At 50.3% G+C, this 18,316-nt stretch overlaps 1 protein-coding gene across 1 annotated transcript in view; it reads left to right on the top strand.

The window, feature by feature from the left end:
• Positions 1 to 18,316, top strand: part of LOC134051528 (rho GTPase-activating protein 39-like) — a 54,843-nt gene that overhangs the window by 20,302 nt on the left and 16,225 nt on the right. The window contains 2 exon segments of the mRNA XM_062505323.1: positions 4,884 to 4,919; positions 8,489 to 8,887. Of these exon segments, the coding sequence (XP_062361307.1) occupies positions 4,884 to 4,919; positions 8,489 to 8,887 (435 nt within the window).

The raw sequence follows: 18,316 nt of genomic DNA, 5'->3' as shown, positions 1-18,316 counted from the left end.
TGGTCCCAGGCCTGGTCCCAATCCAGCGACAGACCTGATCAAGTGTCCTGGGATTGATGCAGCCTAAGGCTGTGCAGGTAGGAGGCCAGCACTGAGCTGTGCCATGTCTCAGCTCCTTGCCAGGGCACCTCGTGTCCCCTGGGCAGGGACTGTCCTGCTGGCACTGAGCTTCCCCACACAGCTGCTAGCCTTCCAGCAGCTGTGATTTGGATGCAGCTGTGGATGCATGCAGCACATTTTGGAAGGAGAGAGGATGAAAACTGCCAGTTGGTGGTGGTTTTTTGTTTGTTTGGGTTTTTTTTGTTTGTTTGGTTTTTTTTGTTTGTTTGTTTTTTTTCTTCTGCAACTTGTTCTTAAATGCTCAGCCCCTTAAAAGGAAAAATAACTCTGCTGAAGCTTTCATTGAGCTTAGGAGGTGCCACTGTGTCTGGGGCAAACCAGAGCTTTGTGGGGGCTGTTTAAATGCTGGAGTTTTGGACTTGTGCTCTGATCTGCAAAATGAAAACTCTAGCCATGGTGGCAGGAGAGACACATGATCATGGACCCATGGACCCATGACAGCAGCTTAGGGGCTAGACAGGGTGGCAAGGCAGGTCCTGTAACCCCAGGAAGCTATCTCACTTCTCAGCTGTGGCCTGGGGCTCAAGCTCCACAAATGATTTTGCTCCTCAGTGTGTGAAACCTATGGGCTGGCTGCGACAGATAGGCAGGAGAGGCTGCCCACCAGATGTGTGTCCCTAGCCAGCCTGTGGATCATTGCAAAGAGTAGAGGGAAACACCTGTAAACTTCTTGATGGTGAATGCTTTTTGTCATGACTTTTGCCTTCTGCTGAGGCTGCAGTGGCCACAGCTGGTCTCCAGCCATAACACAGGCCAAGGTGCTCACCCTCAATGTCAGTCTGGGGACAGAGAGAAGTGAGAGGCCCTTGGTCTCCAAGGTAGCAGGTAGCAGCAGGTAGCCCTCTGTGTCTTTGACAGAGTAGCTGCAGCAGGAGCCTGTGTTTATTGTAGCTCTGGCGAAGAGCTGTGCTTGGTCTACATTGCCAAGATTTTTTTAAAGGGAGTGGATTTTTCTGCTCCTCCTGCCCTCTGGTGCAGTTTCCCTTAGTGTTGGTTTGAGCAGTCCCCTTGAGCCTCTGTCTCTAGTACGTAACCTCCTCCTGCTCAGAATGCTCATTCAGCAAGTGTTTGTGTTTTGTCTCAAAGCCATGAAAACTGGGATGTTTTCTGTCCCTTGGTCTTCCCTCTTGCAGAATTCCCCATCCTGTGAAGGGGCAGTGAAGGATAGGGTGGGGATGAACAGCAGTTCAAGCCCTTCTGTCTTCCCCTCACCTTGGGGTGCTCTCTGTGGCTCCAGGGAGTGATTTCAGGACCCAAAGCTGGTGGGCAATGCTTAGTGCAGGGTGGATGATGGAGAAACGTGAAGGTTGGTGTGGGAGTGTCTGTGTATCCTCTCTTCTCCCTGCTGTCATACAGGGCTCTAGGATGCCTGTGCATCCATCCCACCCAAGGCTCAGGTGCTGCTCTTGGGCTGTTGGGCCTTATGCCTTTGAGACTCTCCTGGACTTCATTTTAAGCTGATTATCATAGTGGCTTGCCTTGTCATGGTTTCTGTCCTTCCTTATGCCCCTTCTGTCTCCTTTTGTAGAGACCCCAGGACATCTCACCTGTGTCCTAAAAGTCCTTGTTTCTTCTTTCTCTTGGAGACAGGATCTTGGGGGAATTTACTGGTAATTTTAGTGTTGCCCTACCTGCTGCTCCCATAGAATGTGCTGCCCCTTTGCTGTTTGTTCTGCTCTGGATTTGGCGTGAATTTAGAGGCAAACAGCAGCAAGATGGAGCCAACAATGCTGGTACCTGGGCTGGGGGAAAGTTTGGGAAAACCAGAAAAGAGGCAAGACCCAACAGAGTCCAAGTGACCAGAAAGCCACCAAGTTTCCCATCTGACATCTTTGTATTTGAAAAGACCACCTAGCAGAAGGCTAGGGGCTTTGGTTGTGTTTGTTTAAATTTTTTGTTTTGGTTTGTTTTTTGTTTTTTTTTGTTTTGTTTTGTTTTTAATTAAAAACACCAATGTAATGAGATGCTTTTTGTGATAAGACATTTTCCCTTAACCCACCCAAACTATGGTGTTATTCTCTCTTCTCTATGCAATGTGTTGCCAGGCTGGGCTCTGCCCCTGTTTTCTCTTGCTGGAGCTAAGCATATGTGCTCAGGCTTTGAGCAATCAGCGTTTGTTCTGGGTTTTCACAGTGTGGTCTGTCTCTGGCAAAGCAGAGGTTGGTTTTTTTGCACAGTGCTTATTTTCAGGAACAGGAAAGTTTTTATGAACAGGCTGACATTATATTTATTTTAGTTCCTCTAATTTTTGTTAGAAGGAGGCATGTGTATTCAAAATACATTGATTATATATATGTACCTCTCTCTCTCTCTCTATATATATACATGTATATATATATACACACACACACACGTGTGTAGGAGAGAGATGTTTGTTCTGAGTCCTTTTTTGTCCTAAGATGTAAATTACAGCTTTTCTGGACTCAACTGAGAGAAGGCAGCAAATAAAGCCTGAATTGTCAAACTTAGCTGAAGGGAGATTACCATCAGGTGCCGATGCTAGAGACCTGGAGGCCCCCTGCAGCTCCAGGATAGAGATGAGTTTTACAGCCTTATCATGGCTTTGCTATGCAAATCTGGGTGAATCGGAGCCACCTGGAGGTTGCACTTGGTTTGTCAGTGTCTGTACTAAGTAAATTTTTCTGAGGTGACTGCCTGTTGAAGAGAAGGTGAAGGGGCAAGTGTGATTGTCTCAAAAATATATTGGTGGTGATATTTGATTTCTTGAACGCAGCCTGGGGCTGTTCTTCAGTCACCCAGGAACCTGGACTCACAGAGGAGCACCAATGTCAGCAACATTGGAGCCTCTGGGATGGTCCCCACTCCTCATTCCTGAGCTGGTTTGCCATAGTCTGCTTTAGGAGCCTCCTTTTAGAGGACTCAGAATGGTGAATATGGCATCATTCTCTGTACAACTGCTTCTGCTCCTTTCCATGGATCCTTTGTCCTGTGCTTTGTTATCATCAAATGAAAGAGGATTTGAATTCATCTCTGTGGGGCAGATAATTTCAGTTGCCCATCCCCATCACTGCAGTTGTTTGCTGCAGCAAGTAGCCCTGCACACACTTCCCTGCCTTTGGCTGGTGTCTCTCCATGGCCAGTCTCTGGGAATTGTGCTTTATTTTGTGTGTGATGGCCAAACTGAATTCCTCCTCCTCAAGGAGGACGTATTAACAAGGCACTTAGTTTTGGCATTGGTGCATCCTGAGCCAGATGATCTCTGATGATGGCAACAACTGGCAGCTTTGTCTTGGGGCTGGCTTTGAGTATGCTGCAGGCCTCCATTGAGGGCATCAGTCTTGGAAAATCCCACTTGGTATGGAGCCATGTTTGGCCAAGAAGGACTTTGTACTACCCCAACTCTCTGTGGGGCTCATCCTAAAGAAGGAAAGTGAGGGAAGGAGGTGGGATCTTGGCTTGAAGCACAGAAATCAAAAAATTACAGAGCATGGAAGTGAAATGGAAGACCAAGTCATAAGAGGCCTCCTTGTAGCCACACAGAGGGGTTTGTTGACAGCCTGGTGTGAAGCTCCCTGGGGCAGTTGATTCCCATGGCTATTCTTGGTGCTCTCTTAGCCTTGGTAGATGTTTACCTCCTCAAACTGGTACTGAGCAGCTTCCACAGGTGGGGCTGGAGATCATATCAAGCTGAGCTTAAGCTGACAGCTCCAGCTGAGAAAACATCTCTACTATTCCTAACTTTTTACAGCCTTGAAAAGAACTTGTGGTGTCCCAGGACTGTGCTTGGCTGCCTAGGGCTGTATTGTCACTTGGGTGATGGTGGCAGGAAAACCAGCTCTCCTGTGAGGGAGTGGCTGTTTGACTTCTTGGTGTTCCTCAGCCCCTCCTGCAAGTGACTCTTCTCCTGTACCTGGTCCTTTCCATTTCTGGTCCTGCTCAATTCTCTGTAGTTAAAAAAAAAATTTATTCCTTCCTAGGCCTCCTACTAAATATTTACTGTCTTTGTGAAAAAGATCTACTCAGGAGATGCTTGCATATAAAAACCATTTCAGGATAAACACCATTTCTTAAAAATTACTGCTATTATTTTTTATTCCAAGGTTTTGCCAAGCAGGAGTGGCAGCCAGGAGGAACTCAAGCTGGCTTTAAAGGTGCAAGGTTTGTACGTGTCCATCCCCTGTGTCCTTGAGGCTTCAGGACAGAGCAGCTTGGCTCTTACCTGCACTATTACAATGCTTCATAAAAAAACAGCTGCCCATCTGTGAGGCAAAACCTTTGGATGGGACCAAACCTGTCTGCCTACATGAGATGTGATTATGCACACAAAACCCTATGCTTCCTCCTGCTTTTTGCACGCCTGGTGCACCATCCTGTTCATAGCACCCTGCTGCTGGGGTGGCTGACCCCTGCCACAGCCTTGTCACTCCTCCAAAGCATCAGCATGCTCAAGGCACAAGCCTTCACGGTCAGGGGGCTTTGCTTGCTGGAGTGAGCAGTTAGAGCAGTGTACTGTTTCCCAGCTATGAGGTCTGGAAAGTATTACTCAGGACACACAGGAAGCTCTTGGAATTTCTGACAATATAGGAAGATGCACACTGGGCATACGGGTGGCTTTTGGAAGCGAGTGGGGATTTTATTGCAATCTGCAATAGACTGCATTAGTTCCCTGGAGCCATTGTGATGCCAGCAGGCATCCCAAAGGCTGGGACTGCGAATGGGGCCTGCATGCAAGCCCTGTTTTGGGGACACTGAGTCCCAGGAATTGAGATGAACCAAAACCACTGCTGTGATCCTGCTGGTGGGAGCAGGTGCTGAGGTGCACGCTCTGTGGCTGCTGCGTCCCTCAGCACTTGGAGTTGAAAGGGCAGGGAAAAGCATTATTTAAACCATCCCCAGAAAACTTCTTTAACCTTGTAAAGTGAAATATGAATTAATTTTTTTGTGTGTGTCCAAGTTACAGCCTTATCTCTGCAATCCTGGGTTTATCACATCTTTCCAGAGTTCCTGATGTTATATTTGAGGTTTGTGTGGCAGCCTGGGGCTGGCCCTGCTCCAGGAATGTGCTCCTTGCTTTTCCTCTTCTTTCTTTATGTAAGTGTTATTGTACCAAACTCTTCAGTATTTCAATGTGTTTCGTGCGGATTTTTTATGTGGTTCAACCCCACCTCAGTCATCCTCAGCCCCTTAATTTTAAGGGGAGCAAAGAAGTCACCCACCAAGTCATCCACTTAAGTGTCTTGCACACAAAAATAAATGTAAACTTGTTTAAATGGAAAACTATAGTTGGCAACATACACTGGCTTATGGCCAAGTGCTATGAGAAGAATTTATTTTCAATGCCTTGCACTTAACAAAAAATAACAACTGACCTCTCCTCTCTGCTAAGGAGCAGCAGCATGGGTACAACCCTTGGTGTTCCAAAGCTTTGCTAACCCATTTGCTAGCTAAACAGATCAAACAGTGTGCTCTTGAATATTAAGGCTGATGGCTCAAGGCGACTCTTGATCATTCAGGGTCTTGCTAGGCATTTTGTATTTTTTCTTCCTTGCCAGGCAAATCCTCCAGAACTGTCTCTGGTCTTTCTCCTGGGCCCATCTCTATGTATGTTTTTTTGTGCTGCTTTCCTCTTCCAGCCCTTGGAACACATTGTCTCCTCCTCTTGTCCCCTCCCAAGAGTGGCAGGCCATGCCCCCCACCTTTAGCTGAAGCTCCCCCACATTCCTGCACCGATGGCAGCATCTCCCCATGCCCCAAAGCTGCCAGTGAGCCACCTGGGTCTGTGTGTCCTTCTCAGTTCTCTCTAACCCTTTTCCTATAGCCTGTCCTTGTGAAGAGTCATTGTGCTCTTGGACGCTGTTCCCCTTGTGCCCCCTCTGAGCTGTCCCTTGCATCCTCCATGCCAGTTCCTTGTCCTATCTGCACTTTGTACTTGCTCTTCCCATAGGCATGTTTATTGTGCCCTGCTCCCAGAACTGCTGGGCTCTGCTGCTGCTCTTGTTTTTTCCTTTTATACCCTGTTTATGGATGGTTCCTCTGCAGTTGCTGATGCCCTTGGCAATCTCGGTGATTTCCTTTTTTGTGCTTGCTTGCAGTTTGGCATTGCAACTGCAAGGGAAGAACAGGGCTAGTTCTGCAGTTCCCAACCTGAGCCATGGCATGGGGTCCTGGTATGGCTGTTGTGTTGCACCTTAAATCAAATAGAGCCACTGATGTTGTTTTGACCCAAAACCAGTAAACCACAAACCAGATGTTTTCTGAACACAGAGTTTGCTAAATGGGATCTGTTTTCCAGCACACTCTTGGCAGCGCGTGGTCTGGTGATGGTGGGAGACCAGCAGGAACTGGTGCCTTGGGCAAAGGTGGTGTGCTCTGTTTCCAGCTCCTTGTTGGTCAGTGCAAACAGTTGTGATGGAGGTAGTCTGGAGTAGGTGAGCACATCTGCCTGAAAACTGACCTATGACACAAAAGAAATGGCCTTCACCTAGGTCAGCTTTCCCAACCAGCCTGTTTGTGGTAGCGTGACCATCAGCCCTCCATGAGAATGCATGGAGTTCAGCCTTACATAGTGTCTGTGCCCCATATTGTGGCAGGAGAATTGCATCTTTTCGGAGACAGTTCACATTTATTTTGTGTTGGATTGACATTGTACCTATCAATTTTGGATCCTCAGAGAGTTGAGGAATGGCCTGGTTTTTATGGGTGCATGCCAGACTGCTGAGCATTGATTGTCAATCAAACCCATGGTTTTCCTAGCAGGGAGGTGCAATGAGCGACTAAACCCTCACCTAGACTTGCCTGGTGAAAGGAGACATGCTGACTTCCTCAGAAAGTCAGGGCAGAGCTAAAGACTGGACTGCCCTGCCAGGAACTTCCTCCTCTCCCATGACCAGCAGGGCTGGGCACAGGAGACTGGGCTGCCATTTCAGGCACTCCAGTGCTGCCACCATCACTCCTGACCCTTCTGAGGGACAGCAGCCCTACTGCAGACTGGCAGCTGAGAGTGTGAGAGGGATGCATTGGGATCTCCCTTCTCCTGCTTCTGCTTTGGGAATGGCTTCTGCTGTCATGCCCTTGCTGGAGAGCAGCTGGAGATTGTCAGAGAGAGCCCCTGGGCAGGAATAGGTTTCAAGGGGGGCCTTGGACCTGTCTTCTTCATATGGCTTTTATTAATAACAAAAGTAGCTTTGGTTAACTAGGGCCTCCTTCCTGCAACCTCCACCAACATTGGGATGGAGGCCAGGCTTTGGGGGTGGGAGCAGGAGCTGAGGGCCGCATGGTTTTCAGCATGCTGAGCGTACAGCTGGGTTCAGGATCGCTTTAGGCAGCATCTCTCCTTTGTGGAGGGAAACCTTGCTGGGTTGGCACTCCCTCCATTTGCCTGGGCTATCCAAAATGGTTTGAGCTACTGCACTGGGGAGGCATTGGCTTTGCTGACCTCCTCAGGCCAGCTCTTTAGGGTTGGTGTGTCAGTGATAAGGTTGATGTACCATGACAGGCTGGGCAGCCCAACACTTCTGCATCAAAACCGCTGTGCTGATCTGCCTGAAAACCAGTTCTACAGCACTGCCTGCCTTGCTCTCACTGACTGGGGCAGCATGGGTGCTGGAAGGGGACCCTGGCACTCAAGGGGTTCTTTAGGGCTGCAAAAGGGTTGTGGGTCAGCAGCAAGGCCTGTCCATTGGGTCACCTTACACCCTGCTGAGAGCTCTGTCCCGTCAGCCAAGGGGGAAGGGGAAGAGCCTGCAGTGGAAGAGCCTGCAATGGAGATGGTCTCATCCACCAGTCATTCTCCACATATCTCTTTTGGCCAGATAAGTGTGGGCTCTGAGCAGGGTCAATGGGACCTGAAGGTCTCTTGCAGCCCCACAGCATGTGGGACCTGCAGGCAGGCACTCACATGGAGCAGTCTGCCTGCATTGTTGGGAGCCAGGGCTTTGGTCTCCCCAAGTGGAATGTGCAGCTCTCAAAAGAAGCAGATCCTGCTCTGCAGATACTCCCTGTTCCTGAAAGTCAAGTCCCCTGCGCATCTCCCAGGCACTGGCACTCCTGCAACTGGGCCAGCCCTTGACGTGAGACGTGAGACATCCCAGCATCAGCAGACAGTGCTCTACAGCCCTGTGGGTTAGTCCTGGGCTGCTGGGTGGGGAGTGAGGTTGCCAAGCTGATGGAAATGACCTCCCCTTCCCTGTGCCAAAGAACTGCTCTTTTGTCCCAGCTCCATCTTGGACTCTTGGCAGCCTTGACCTGGCTTCTCCTAAGATCATTAGATTGCTGAATAGTCCCAAGTAATGCTTTGATCTGCAAGCAGGCTGCCTGGCCCAGCGGCAGCAGCTCTGCAGGACTCTTCAGACAGCCTGTTTGCTTTGGGCCTCTGGCCCAGACTAATGTGGCTCTTGTGTCCCTGCAGCTCAGACTGGGTGGAGATCATCGAGCCCCGCTCCCAGGAGCGGATGTATGTGAACCTGACCACCGGGGAGTGCAGCTGGGAGCCCCCTCCCAACCTGAAGGTGCGCCAGTCCGACCAGAAGCAGTGGTGGGAGCTCTTCGACCAGAACAACAACCGCTTCTACTACTACAATGCCATCACGCAGCAGACGGTGTGGCACCGGCCCCAGGGCTGTGACATTGTGCCTTTGGCACAGCTCCAGGCCATGAAGGGCAGCTCCCAGCCTGACTGCTATGGCCGGGAGCACCGAGGCAGCACTGGCAGCAGTGGCAGAAGCACCCCCATCCAAATGGCCGTCCTGCAGGATATGGAGAAGAGCAAGTGGGACAGTGCAGTGGAGAAGAGGAAAGATCCTGCCAGGTAGGGGGAGAGCTTCAGCTTTCTCTGTTTGTATCTCATGGGTGAATTTAGCCGCCAGGCAGGCCCTGTCAGGCAGGTTGGGAACCATGCTTCCCCAGGAAGGTGCTGTGTTGCCCCAGGAGGGTGCAGCACTTGGACAAAGTAGTGCCAGATCCCCAGTCACTGCCATGTACCCTCCTCTTCGTGGGGTACAGCTGTGTGCTTTCACCACTGCCTGAATGTCCCCAGCTTGGGCCTGGCCATCTTTGTGTGAGACACCATAAAAATACACATCAAAAGATAATCTTCGCTCTAGGTGCTAAAACAGAAGTAGAGGGGACAGGCAAGGGTGTCATGCAGTAATGAGAGCTCTCTCAAAAACTTGCAGCAGGGTTTGTTGGGATGGTGTAGCTCCTGTGCAAGGGGTCAGGCTGCTGTAGGGTATGGGTGAACCCATCTGGTCTGGCTCTTTCCCATTTGCTCAGGTGCTGATGTCTTGCAACTTCAGCCAGGACAGGAGGTGGGGCTGCAAGGACAGAGCTCCTGAGCACAGTTACTTGGTCACATCAAGCCTGAAATAAAAGACCAATACAAGATGCTATTTTGTTTGATTAAGAGGTTTGTTTGTTTTTTTTTTTTTTTTTTTGCACTCAAGCTAGTCTGACAGTAATCAGAGATATTTTATTTATTGAAACCATGATTTCAGCTTCAGTTGCACAAAAGTATCCCTTTCCCAGTCTCTGTCAGGTAGGCACCTCTGCCTGGGATACTGTCTGGGGCTGCTCTGCCTCCCTCCTGTTCTCTCTGGGCATCATCCTGCCCTGGAATGTGTGGTACTGGCAGCTGGGGAAGCCATGCAGCAAGCAAAGTTGGGTCGTACTGAGAACTGATTTGAGGGCTAGAGCAATGCTTGGGTGAGCCTGACTGTCCTGCCATCTATGCTGGGATGCCTTGTCCTGGTTTTAAGCAGTGCAGCAAGTGCTGGCACCTTGGTTTTTGGATCAAGGCTGCCTCTCTTGTGTGCCTGGTACAGGCAAGGACAGAAAAAAAAAAAGAGCCAAGTTAATGAGAGCCATGTAGGATACCAGTTCTGGAAAGTATATGTACCCTGAAATGAGGCTTATAATGTGTCTGCTGCTCCTGCAAGATGCTCCTGTATTCAGTGCAGATCTTAATGGGGCAAGACACTGGTGATGCACATAAAGTGCACCAGAAGTATCCCAACACTTTACTGGTGCTCGTGATGCTACCTGTGCCTCCTGCCCCAGAAGCAGGAACTCTGAGCTTCATATCCATCTGGAGAATGATCCCTCCCCTGTCAGGAGAAATCCAGTACATGTCTTAAGCTGTACCTGAATAGTTCCCAGTTCTCTCAGTTCACCCCCAGTGACCACAGATGAGCCACAGGCACATGAGATTTGACATGAGACAGGTGACTTTTCTTCCTTGTCCATCTACAGCCTGACACTCCAGGTCAGCCAGGATGGGCACCATCAAAACTACATAGCATGTTTCCGGAGAAATGAGTGTAAGAGCTCTGATAGGGTATAAGATATCCTGTGTTTCACAGAGTCCAAAGTATTCCTGACTGTGCTAGTTTTAACACCAGCTGGAATTAAACTCAAATAAGCCACTTCTTTTCCCCTCACCATTTCCCGTAAGGGAGAGACAAAAGCAGAGATTATGGGTTGAATTAACAATTTACTGAAAGCTCAAAGTGGTGGAATAAGGCATGCACAATAACAACAGCAATGTTAATAACAACAGTATACAAAAAGAGGAGGTGTTTTACCCACGAAAAGTTGCTCACTGTTGGGAACAAAACCAAGATGGCAGATGCTCCCTGTAAACCACATCTGCATGGCTTTCCTAGACAAAGGCAATGGGGCGGCTGTTCGTGTGCTGTCCTTGTGGCCACTGGAAACAAAGGCATGATGGTGGTAGAACTTCTATGATTAATGTTTGCTACTCCCAGCCAGAAACTGCAAAAGCCAGTGACAAACCCCCTGAGAGCTGGATCATCCAAGTAGGATCACACAGCTGCTTGGCTGGGCTCGGTTCTGGTGCCTGTGCCGCCATTTCTACTGCTCCACTGCACTGGAGGTCAACCCTGCAGGTCACTGCTGCTTTTTTGTCCTACTGCTCACATGTGCTCCTTTTGGCTCAGTTCAGCTGGGTTTAGTAGGGCTCTTTTCTGCTCAGCTTGACAGCCTCAGTGGGGTTGGTCACTCCCACTGCTGGACTGTTCCCTGCCAGCAGCCTCCTCTCCAGTGCTGTTGGTTCAGCACTGCAATCAATTTGCATTTTCACTGCTGTCCCTTTCAACACCATGTTCTGTAGCTGTGTACTGAGAAAACAGGAGGGGAACTGGTGGGGGAGCAAAGGGACCGAGTCCCGCAGGGATTGATGCCACAGTCCCTCCACTGGAGAGAGAGGCAAAATGGCACACTTCAGGTGGGGTGCCTGGCTTTCCCTGCTGAAGCCGTGGTCCCAGCCATGATGTGTGTGATGTAGAATCACAGCAGCACTAAGGTCTGGCCCTATCTGCAACCAGGACACTGACTCAGTCTCTCAGGAGGAAACATGGCTTCCTCTGCCTTTGTGCTGGGACTTGCTGTGCCTCGAGGGAAAATCAATGCCAGTTTTGACCCATCCCTCAGTTTTTCAGCCCTCTCATTAGGGAAGATCCCACGCAGGTTCCCTCCTGTAGAAGGAAGGGGGGGTGAAGTAGTATGGGCAGGGGTTTGCTATACCTTTCCTTTCCTGCCAGGGCAGCATCACCATGATTGCTGATTTTCCTGGAAGGAGGGGAAGTGGAACGGAGTCCTCCTTTGTTCCATCCCAAGTTCAGGTTTCTGCAGCAATCTTGAGGCACCTTGAGCCTGCAATGAATCAAAGGCCAAGTGCCTTTTCAAAGGCATGAATGGCAGCTTGCTTGGGAGCTAACAGGTTGCTTGGGTATACAAGGCTCTTTCAGATTACAAGGCTCATACCAGTAAGCTGACTGTATTTGTCTGTGAAATATGCTTTCTTGGAAGCAGGAGACTGGGCACTGTTTCCTGACACATCTATCGTGTGTCATCTCTGCTGTGTGAGCGAGGGTTGTGTGACTGGTTATAATGCAGTTTGATTTCCCTAGTTGAGCCTGACATCCAAGGAGAGATTTCTTGCCTTTTTCTAGCTTGTAAAATGGGGAGTAAAGAGCTGAGCCAGAAGCAAATGCTCTCAGGTGGGATCTAATGCCATTGCTGGGACGTCTGGTATACTGACAGCATGAGCACATGGAACTTTTCAGCTCTTTTGTCTGCGTTGTTCTCCAAAGACAACATCAAGCATGTCTTCCTCTGCTCAGGAGAGATGCAGTTGTGTAAACAGAGGGTGAACACATTGAATGCTGTTGGTAGCATTTGACATCTTTATTGGTACCTGTGCCCAAGACAGTTTCACTTTTGTCTCTTAATGCCAGTGCAAAAAATAGTGTTTTTTCTTTCCTTCATGTTTGTCATCCTGTGATAGATGGAGAGGCCAGCAGAGACCAGTGTAGTCCCCAAGTGGGGCCTCCTGCAAGCCCATGCCACAGATCTGAGGGAAGGGATTTAACTTTTTTTTTCTTTTTAGTTATACTTTGTGGTCTAGGCTTTTTTCTTTACGTAAACTGGTCTTTACTGCCTTTCTTCTCTTGTACCTTCTATCAGCACTGCTGAATTTGTTGTGCCCTCTTCCATGTTCAGTACTGCCAAGCCCTCAGCAGCATTGAGAAGAAGCCTCCCAAATCTTGCTGCCTGTTCCCTCTGTCTCCATGCCCATGCCACCCCTACCTCACTGCCGCACAGCTTGCTGCTGCTCCACCACTCACTGTCGTAGGGACTTGGAGCAGCCTTCTCTAGACATGGGCCTTTGGCTTCCCCAGGCAGCACAGGAGGGTCAGCCCTCTAGAGAAATGACAGCTTCTTGCACTGGGCTAAGACACTGCTGCCACTGACCATCTCTGGAACCTCGTGGGGAAGCCACTCTGCCCATTCTGTTCCTCCCATGTTGGTTTTCAGCTGTGCTTCCAGGGGCTGCCCAGCCCAGTGCCAACTCTGCTTCTCACTCGCCGGATAAGGACAGCAAACAGCACTCACCTCACAGCTCCAGACTGTTCCTGAGTTCTTGCAATCCTATTAGGAAGCAAGATGGACTCTCTTCAGGGGAAATTATGGCCAAATTATCCTTTTGCACACTGGAAGGCTCTGCAAAGGACAGACATGTTCTTCTGGGGACTTTGAGACCAGGCTGGGGCTGAATGCAGCATTTTAGAAGTGTACTCTGAGCTGTTGCAGCCATGCTGAGGTCTGCTGGTTGAGAAAGGGCTTGGTGGAGGGCCAAGGGCTGAAGCAGGCAGTCTTTCTGTGAGCCTGTATGCTGGTCTGCAGCATTTCAGCACACTGCAGGTCAGGACTGTGAGCAGGCTCTGCTCTCCCCAGCCCTGCTGTCCAGCAGACTCTGCTGTGCATGTAGACCAGCCCCTTTAGTCCTCTTCCCCTATTTCTCCTAGGGTCAGCACTAGGAGTTTCAGAGTGCTGTTTTCGAGGTTCTCTTTGCAACAACAGGATATCTTAAAGTCCTTCACAAGAAAACCACCTTCCCAAGGAACATTCTGTCCCCCAGAAGAGGAAGGTGAAAGTCCTTTCTGCATGGGCAGAAGGTTGTGCTGCCTGTCCCCTCGTCACCCACCTTTCCCACAGCTCAGCATCTTTGACTGGGAAGGAGCAGGGGCTTGGTCTTGCAGTGCCAGGAATATGTTCTGGAAGAAGAGTGAGAGGGAATGTGTGATGAGAATACCTCTGCCTCTTCCAAGTCTGGTTTGTCTTGTCATGTGCTCATATCTCTCAAGGCACAGTGTAAGTAATGCCACTGTTAAGTTTCCATAATCAAGCAAGAAAGACCATCAGAATCCCTAATACAGGTTTGTTTCCTTCTTGTGTGGTCGGCCTTGGGGTAGCATATGCAAACAGACTTGTTCTTTGCACAAGTCTGCAGAGTTTTTGGTTTGGGCAGGTTGTATCCCTGCCTCCAGTGTGGGAACTGGGGGCAGAGCAGCAGGGCTGCTGGAATACAAACATCCCTGTTCACTCACCTTTGTCACAGCACCAGGAAAACAGCTACTAGAAAGGGCAGAGCTAAGGCGCAGGGCCTTTTCTCCAGGTTTCTGGGAGGGAGAAAAACAAACAGTGAAGATCTGGAGCCTGAGAAGAGCTGCTAGATATGCTGGGCCTGCTGGAGCTGGGTGCAGGCTGTGAAAATCAGGTGCCAAGTTGAGACCTTTATATTGGAGCTACTTGAAAGCATTTCTCACAGGAACAGACCTAGAGGATTCATCAGCGTCTCTGCTGCTGGTGGCTGAAGAGCTCAGCTGAGAGGCTGCACTGGGACACTTCTCCACCACTGGCTTTGCTTTTTGTCATGGCTTTCACCATTCAGAAGGACAAGACTGAATCTTCATGCTAGGAAATCAGGAAGTCCTTGTTCTCCTCTGCTTGGTCTTTCCAGCAGCCTGAGGTTGGAGTTGAAGGAAGCTGTATCCAGACACGGCCCCAAGAGGTCATTCATGGCTGTGGAAATGGCCTTTTCAAGAGAGCCTTGTCTTTTTTTGCGATGGTGCTTCTTTCCTCTCATCTCTGGCAGCCAGGGAGGCTGGAAATGGCGTGACATGTCCATAATGAGACTGATGGGCAAGGTGGGGTACAGCACACATTTAGAAGTTTCCCTTCACCACATTCCTGGGTGGGGGAGCATGGTGGCTCTCAATGACATGGGAATGGCACAGCTTCCTAATTTCCTCTGGCCATTGCAGGGCATGTAGGTGCTTTGCCTCTTACCAGTGTCCATGCTGTAGACATGTAGCAGCCTAGCTGTGGCAATCCCATGTTTGTGTTCGTGCTTTTCCTCAGAAAGCAGCAGTGTCAGTGGGTGCCCTTGGTGCTGGGCTCTGCTGGCTCCAGGGGTTCGCAGTGCTCCGGAGCAGGCTGGGTCCCAGCGCACACTTTGACCTAGTCCTCAAGGAGAGAACATGTTGGGCCACGGACTGCAAGTGCCAAAATCCTGCTGCAGGGAGGCTTGCTGCTTGTGGCAGAACCACTTCTTCATTGCCTTGCTGTGGCTGTGTGTCCAACTTGTCTTGCTGTCCTGCCAGCTGGGCTCAGGGTAGGTGCAGAGAGAGTCCTGTGCCAGTGCAGAGCTCCTGCCTTTCTCCATCGAGTCCCACCCATGTGGCCGACTCTGTGCTAAAGGCCCAGCATGTCTTCCTGTCCTGGACAGACCCAAAGTGAGGGATGGCTTCCTTGCAGCCTGGTGAAGGGACTCTGGGCAGTGAGGAGCTGTCGTGCTTTGGAGTGCCTTTTACCCTCTGGTTTACTGGTGCTCACACTTGGGTAGCTTGCCTTTGCAGGAGAGTATGAGCACAGTATCCTCTTTTCTTTTTCAGATCAAATCCCTCATCACTCATATGAGGAGTAAAATCTGGGCTGTACTCTTTCTCACAGATGCAGGGGCAGGGGTTGTTGCCAGTTGAAGTGCCACAGGGTCCTAAAAGTTATAATGCCATGCTGGAGCAGGAGCCCATCTCTGGTGGGCAGGTTGGTGGTGTTCTGCAGATGTCCAGGCCCACACCTGAGGAGGGACCGACAGGCATGTTCCCAGTGCTGCTCTGTGGGTGTGGATTGGGACAGATGGGGCAGGAGGTGGTGCCAGTGTGGACAGAGAGGGGCTCCTCCCTGTGGCTCAGAGCTGAGCAAAGACGTGGCAGAGCTTCAGGCTGAGTTCCAGGGGGTTTGATTTTCTGATGCCAGACAGTACCAGTGTGTGATGAGCCTGCATGGAGGGCACAAGTCTGGCCATGCTGTGCCTGGCTGAGGTGGGTCTGCCAAGCCTTGGCTGAGTGGATGGTTCAGCTGTGCACAGCTGGCTGGGCCTGCAATGCTGCGTGTCAGGAGGTGGCTTGTGGGATGTGGCCATCCAGCACCTTTCCACAGAGCACAAGGTTATTTTCCAGCTCTGCCATAACTGGAGGTCTTGTAAGGCAGTGGAACACATCTGCAGCTCTGGGCTATTGCTCTGCTACCCTACAACCCAACAACTGGATAGTGCTGGTCCAGATGCAATGAAAGTTGCTGTAGGGTTGAGCTAAAATTTGTCCCAGTCACACACTTGGTCTGCCTGCTGAGTCAGGAGCCTGGGGATGGTTCTGTCCTGCTTGTTCTTTGCCAGTCTCTCTTCTGTGCCATGAAACAAGCCACTGTTACAGCCATGGGGGTGTCAGAAATCCTCATTTAAATAAGCCTGCCAAGTGTTGCTGTTCTGGTTCTTCCTGTTAGTCCAGGCACTCTTTGAGGAAGAGCCAGGTTTTCGGCAGGGCTTGGAATTGAGAGTGGAGCTTGGCCATGGACAGGAGAGATGCACTAATGCAAGGAGCAGGCCCTGTGTCCCCCAGGGAGGAATACCTGGTAGATTGTGGAGCCGGATGTCCTCATGAATGCCACCCTCATCCTGTGGTTCCCTGTGTGCATCGTCACTTGGCACCGTTGTGCTCAACTCCTGCTCTAGGTGTCACACCCCAGGAAGAAGCATGTGGAGGACAAGCAACTGAGGGCTATACAGGAGTGGGAGAGCAGGGGCTGTGCTTGATGGTGGCTTGGGCAGATGGAGAGAGGCCAATCCCAAATTTGTCAGTGTTTCCCAAGCTGCTCTAGGCATAGGGCTTAGGTCAGCACTGGGCTGCAGTGCTGTGAAAAGAAAGAAGGTGGAGGGTGAGTAAGACAGGCCTTCCTTATGGCAGCTGTGTCACCATCCTGTAGTAGTGTCAGGCGCCCCCCAAAATAAAATCCTCAGTGCTTCAGTGGGAGATACTTAGGAGGTCCCAGAGCAAGAGGGAGCCCCAGGGTGCAAAGCAGAGGAAGACAGCCCTTTCTCAACCTTCTCTGCTCACACCTGAGTAGTTGCACAGTCCACTACATGGACTCTGTTGTGAGAAAGGAGCCAGCCCTGCAAAGGCAGAGGTGTGGCAAGTGCAGTCAGAGTGTGGTCAGGCCTTTGGACCCGGCCAGAAGTCAGGCACCGCACCCATGGCAGGGCAGTGCCAGCCTCGTCTGTGCCACTCCCGGTGCCATTGTGTCAAGGTGGGATTCACAACAATGCATTGCCAACAGAGAACATGTTTTGCCAAAAATACAGTAAGCAGTGGATGGGGAAGGAGCATGCCACCCCTTTAGGAGGGCAGGGATTGGGAACAGATGTGAGACATTAGATGTGGGACAGCGCATGTGGGGAAGGTGTCTGGAGTGCACCACATGAAATAGGACCCCCACAGTGATGTGGGGCAGATGTGTCCTGTTGGACTACAGTGTGGGGAGAGCAGGAGGTGTGCAGATGCACTGGCAGGATAATCATGGAAGGCAGAATACCACAGCGATGCTGAAGGAGGAGGCTGGCACCTGGCCAGGTGAAAGGACTCTGGAGAGAAGGAGCAGAGAGCAAGAGATATAGGGTGTCCAGATATCTTGGGGTTTGGCAGAGAAGGCACAAGAGAGCCTAACATTGGTGGGAGGCAGCTCTGGATGTGCAGCAGAGGTGGGTGTGTCTGCCAGTACTTATAGAGGCCATAGAGGACAGGTCAGCTGTGTGGAGTGGAGAGCAAGGTCAAGGTGTAAACAGAGCAAAATGGCTATGAAGGTTTTAGTTAGGGGAACATCTCCTGTCTGAGATCAAACATATGCAGTACACCCTTAGGTATCACCCAGTGGTGGCTGGTAGCAAATAAATGGCGATGGGACAGAATATAGGGTGAGATCCAAGTGGACCTTCCTGGGGACTGTGATGCCTTGAGGCAGAACAACCTGGAAGCTCAGCTGGTTTAATATCCTTTCCATTCCCTTTTCCTCAGAGCACACAAACACAGACTGGCTGTGGCCACAGCCTGACATCTCGTTGTTGTTGTTACACTGTAGAATGTACCCTGGAAACTGGGGTGTTGCAGTGGGCACATTGGGTTGTGGTGCAACCCGAGTACCACCACAGATGAGAGGATACTCCCAGCAGAGGAGAATCTCACAGCCATGAGAGCTGAGCAGTTGCTGTGGCCAAGGGAACCAGATCCGAGTGCATCTGGACAAGATTGGCTGCAGGCTTGGCAGGTTGTGTGGGAATGTAAGCTGTGAGTGGAGGATGGCCACCCCCATATACCTCCCGTAGAACTTACAGGTTTTTCTACAAAATAAATGCACATCTGAAACTTAAATTAAAAAAATAGCATGGTCTGGAAGGACTGTCATCATAGGTGGATAATGTGTAGGCAGGTATTTGGGATTATTTTCTAATTTAATACTTGAGTTTTATGTTCCAGAATGGCTTGCTGGTCTTCAGGTGATTGTTCTGGGTGCCATGCTGTCTGCTGAGCCTTGAGAAGTGTAGGTT

Source organism: Cinclus cinclus, chromosome 18 (genome assembly GCF_963662255.1).
Source record: "Cinclus cinclus chromosome 18, bCinCin1.1, whole genome shotgun sequence".
NCBI classification, from domain to species: domain Eukaryota; kingdom Metazoa; phylum Chordata; class Aves; order Passeriformes; family Cinclidae; genus Cinclus; species Cinclus cinclus.
This window is presented reverse-complemented; position numbering and strand designations above follow the sequence as displayed.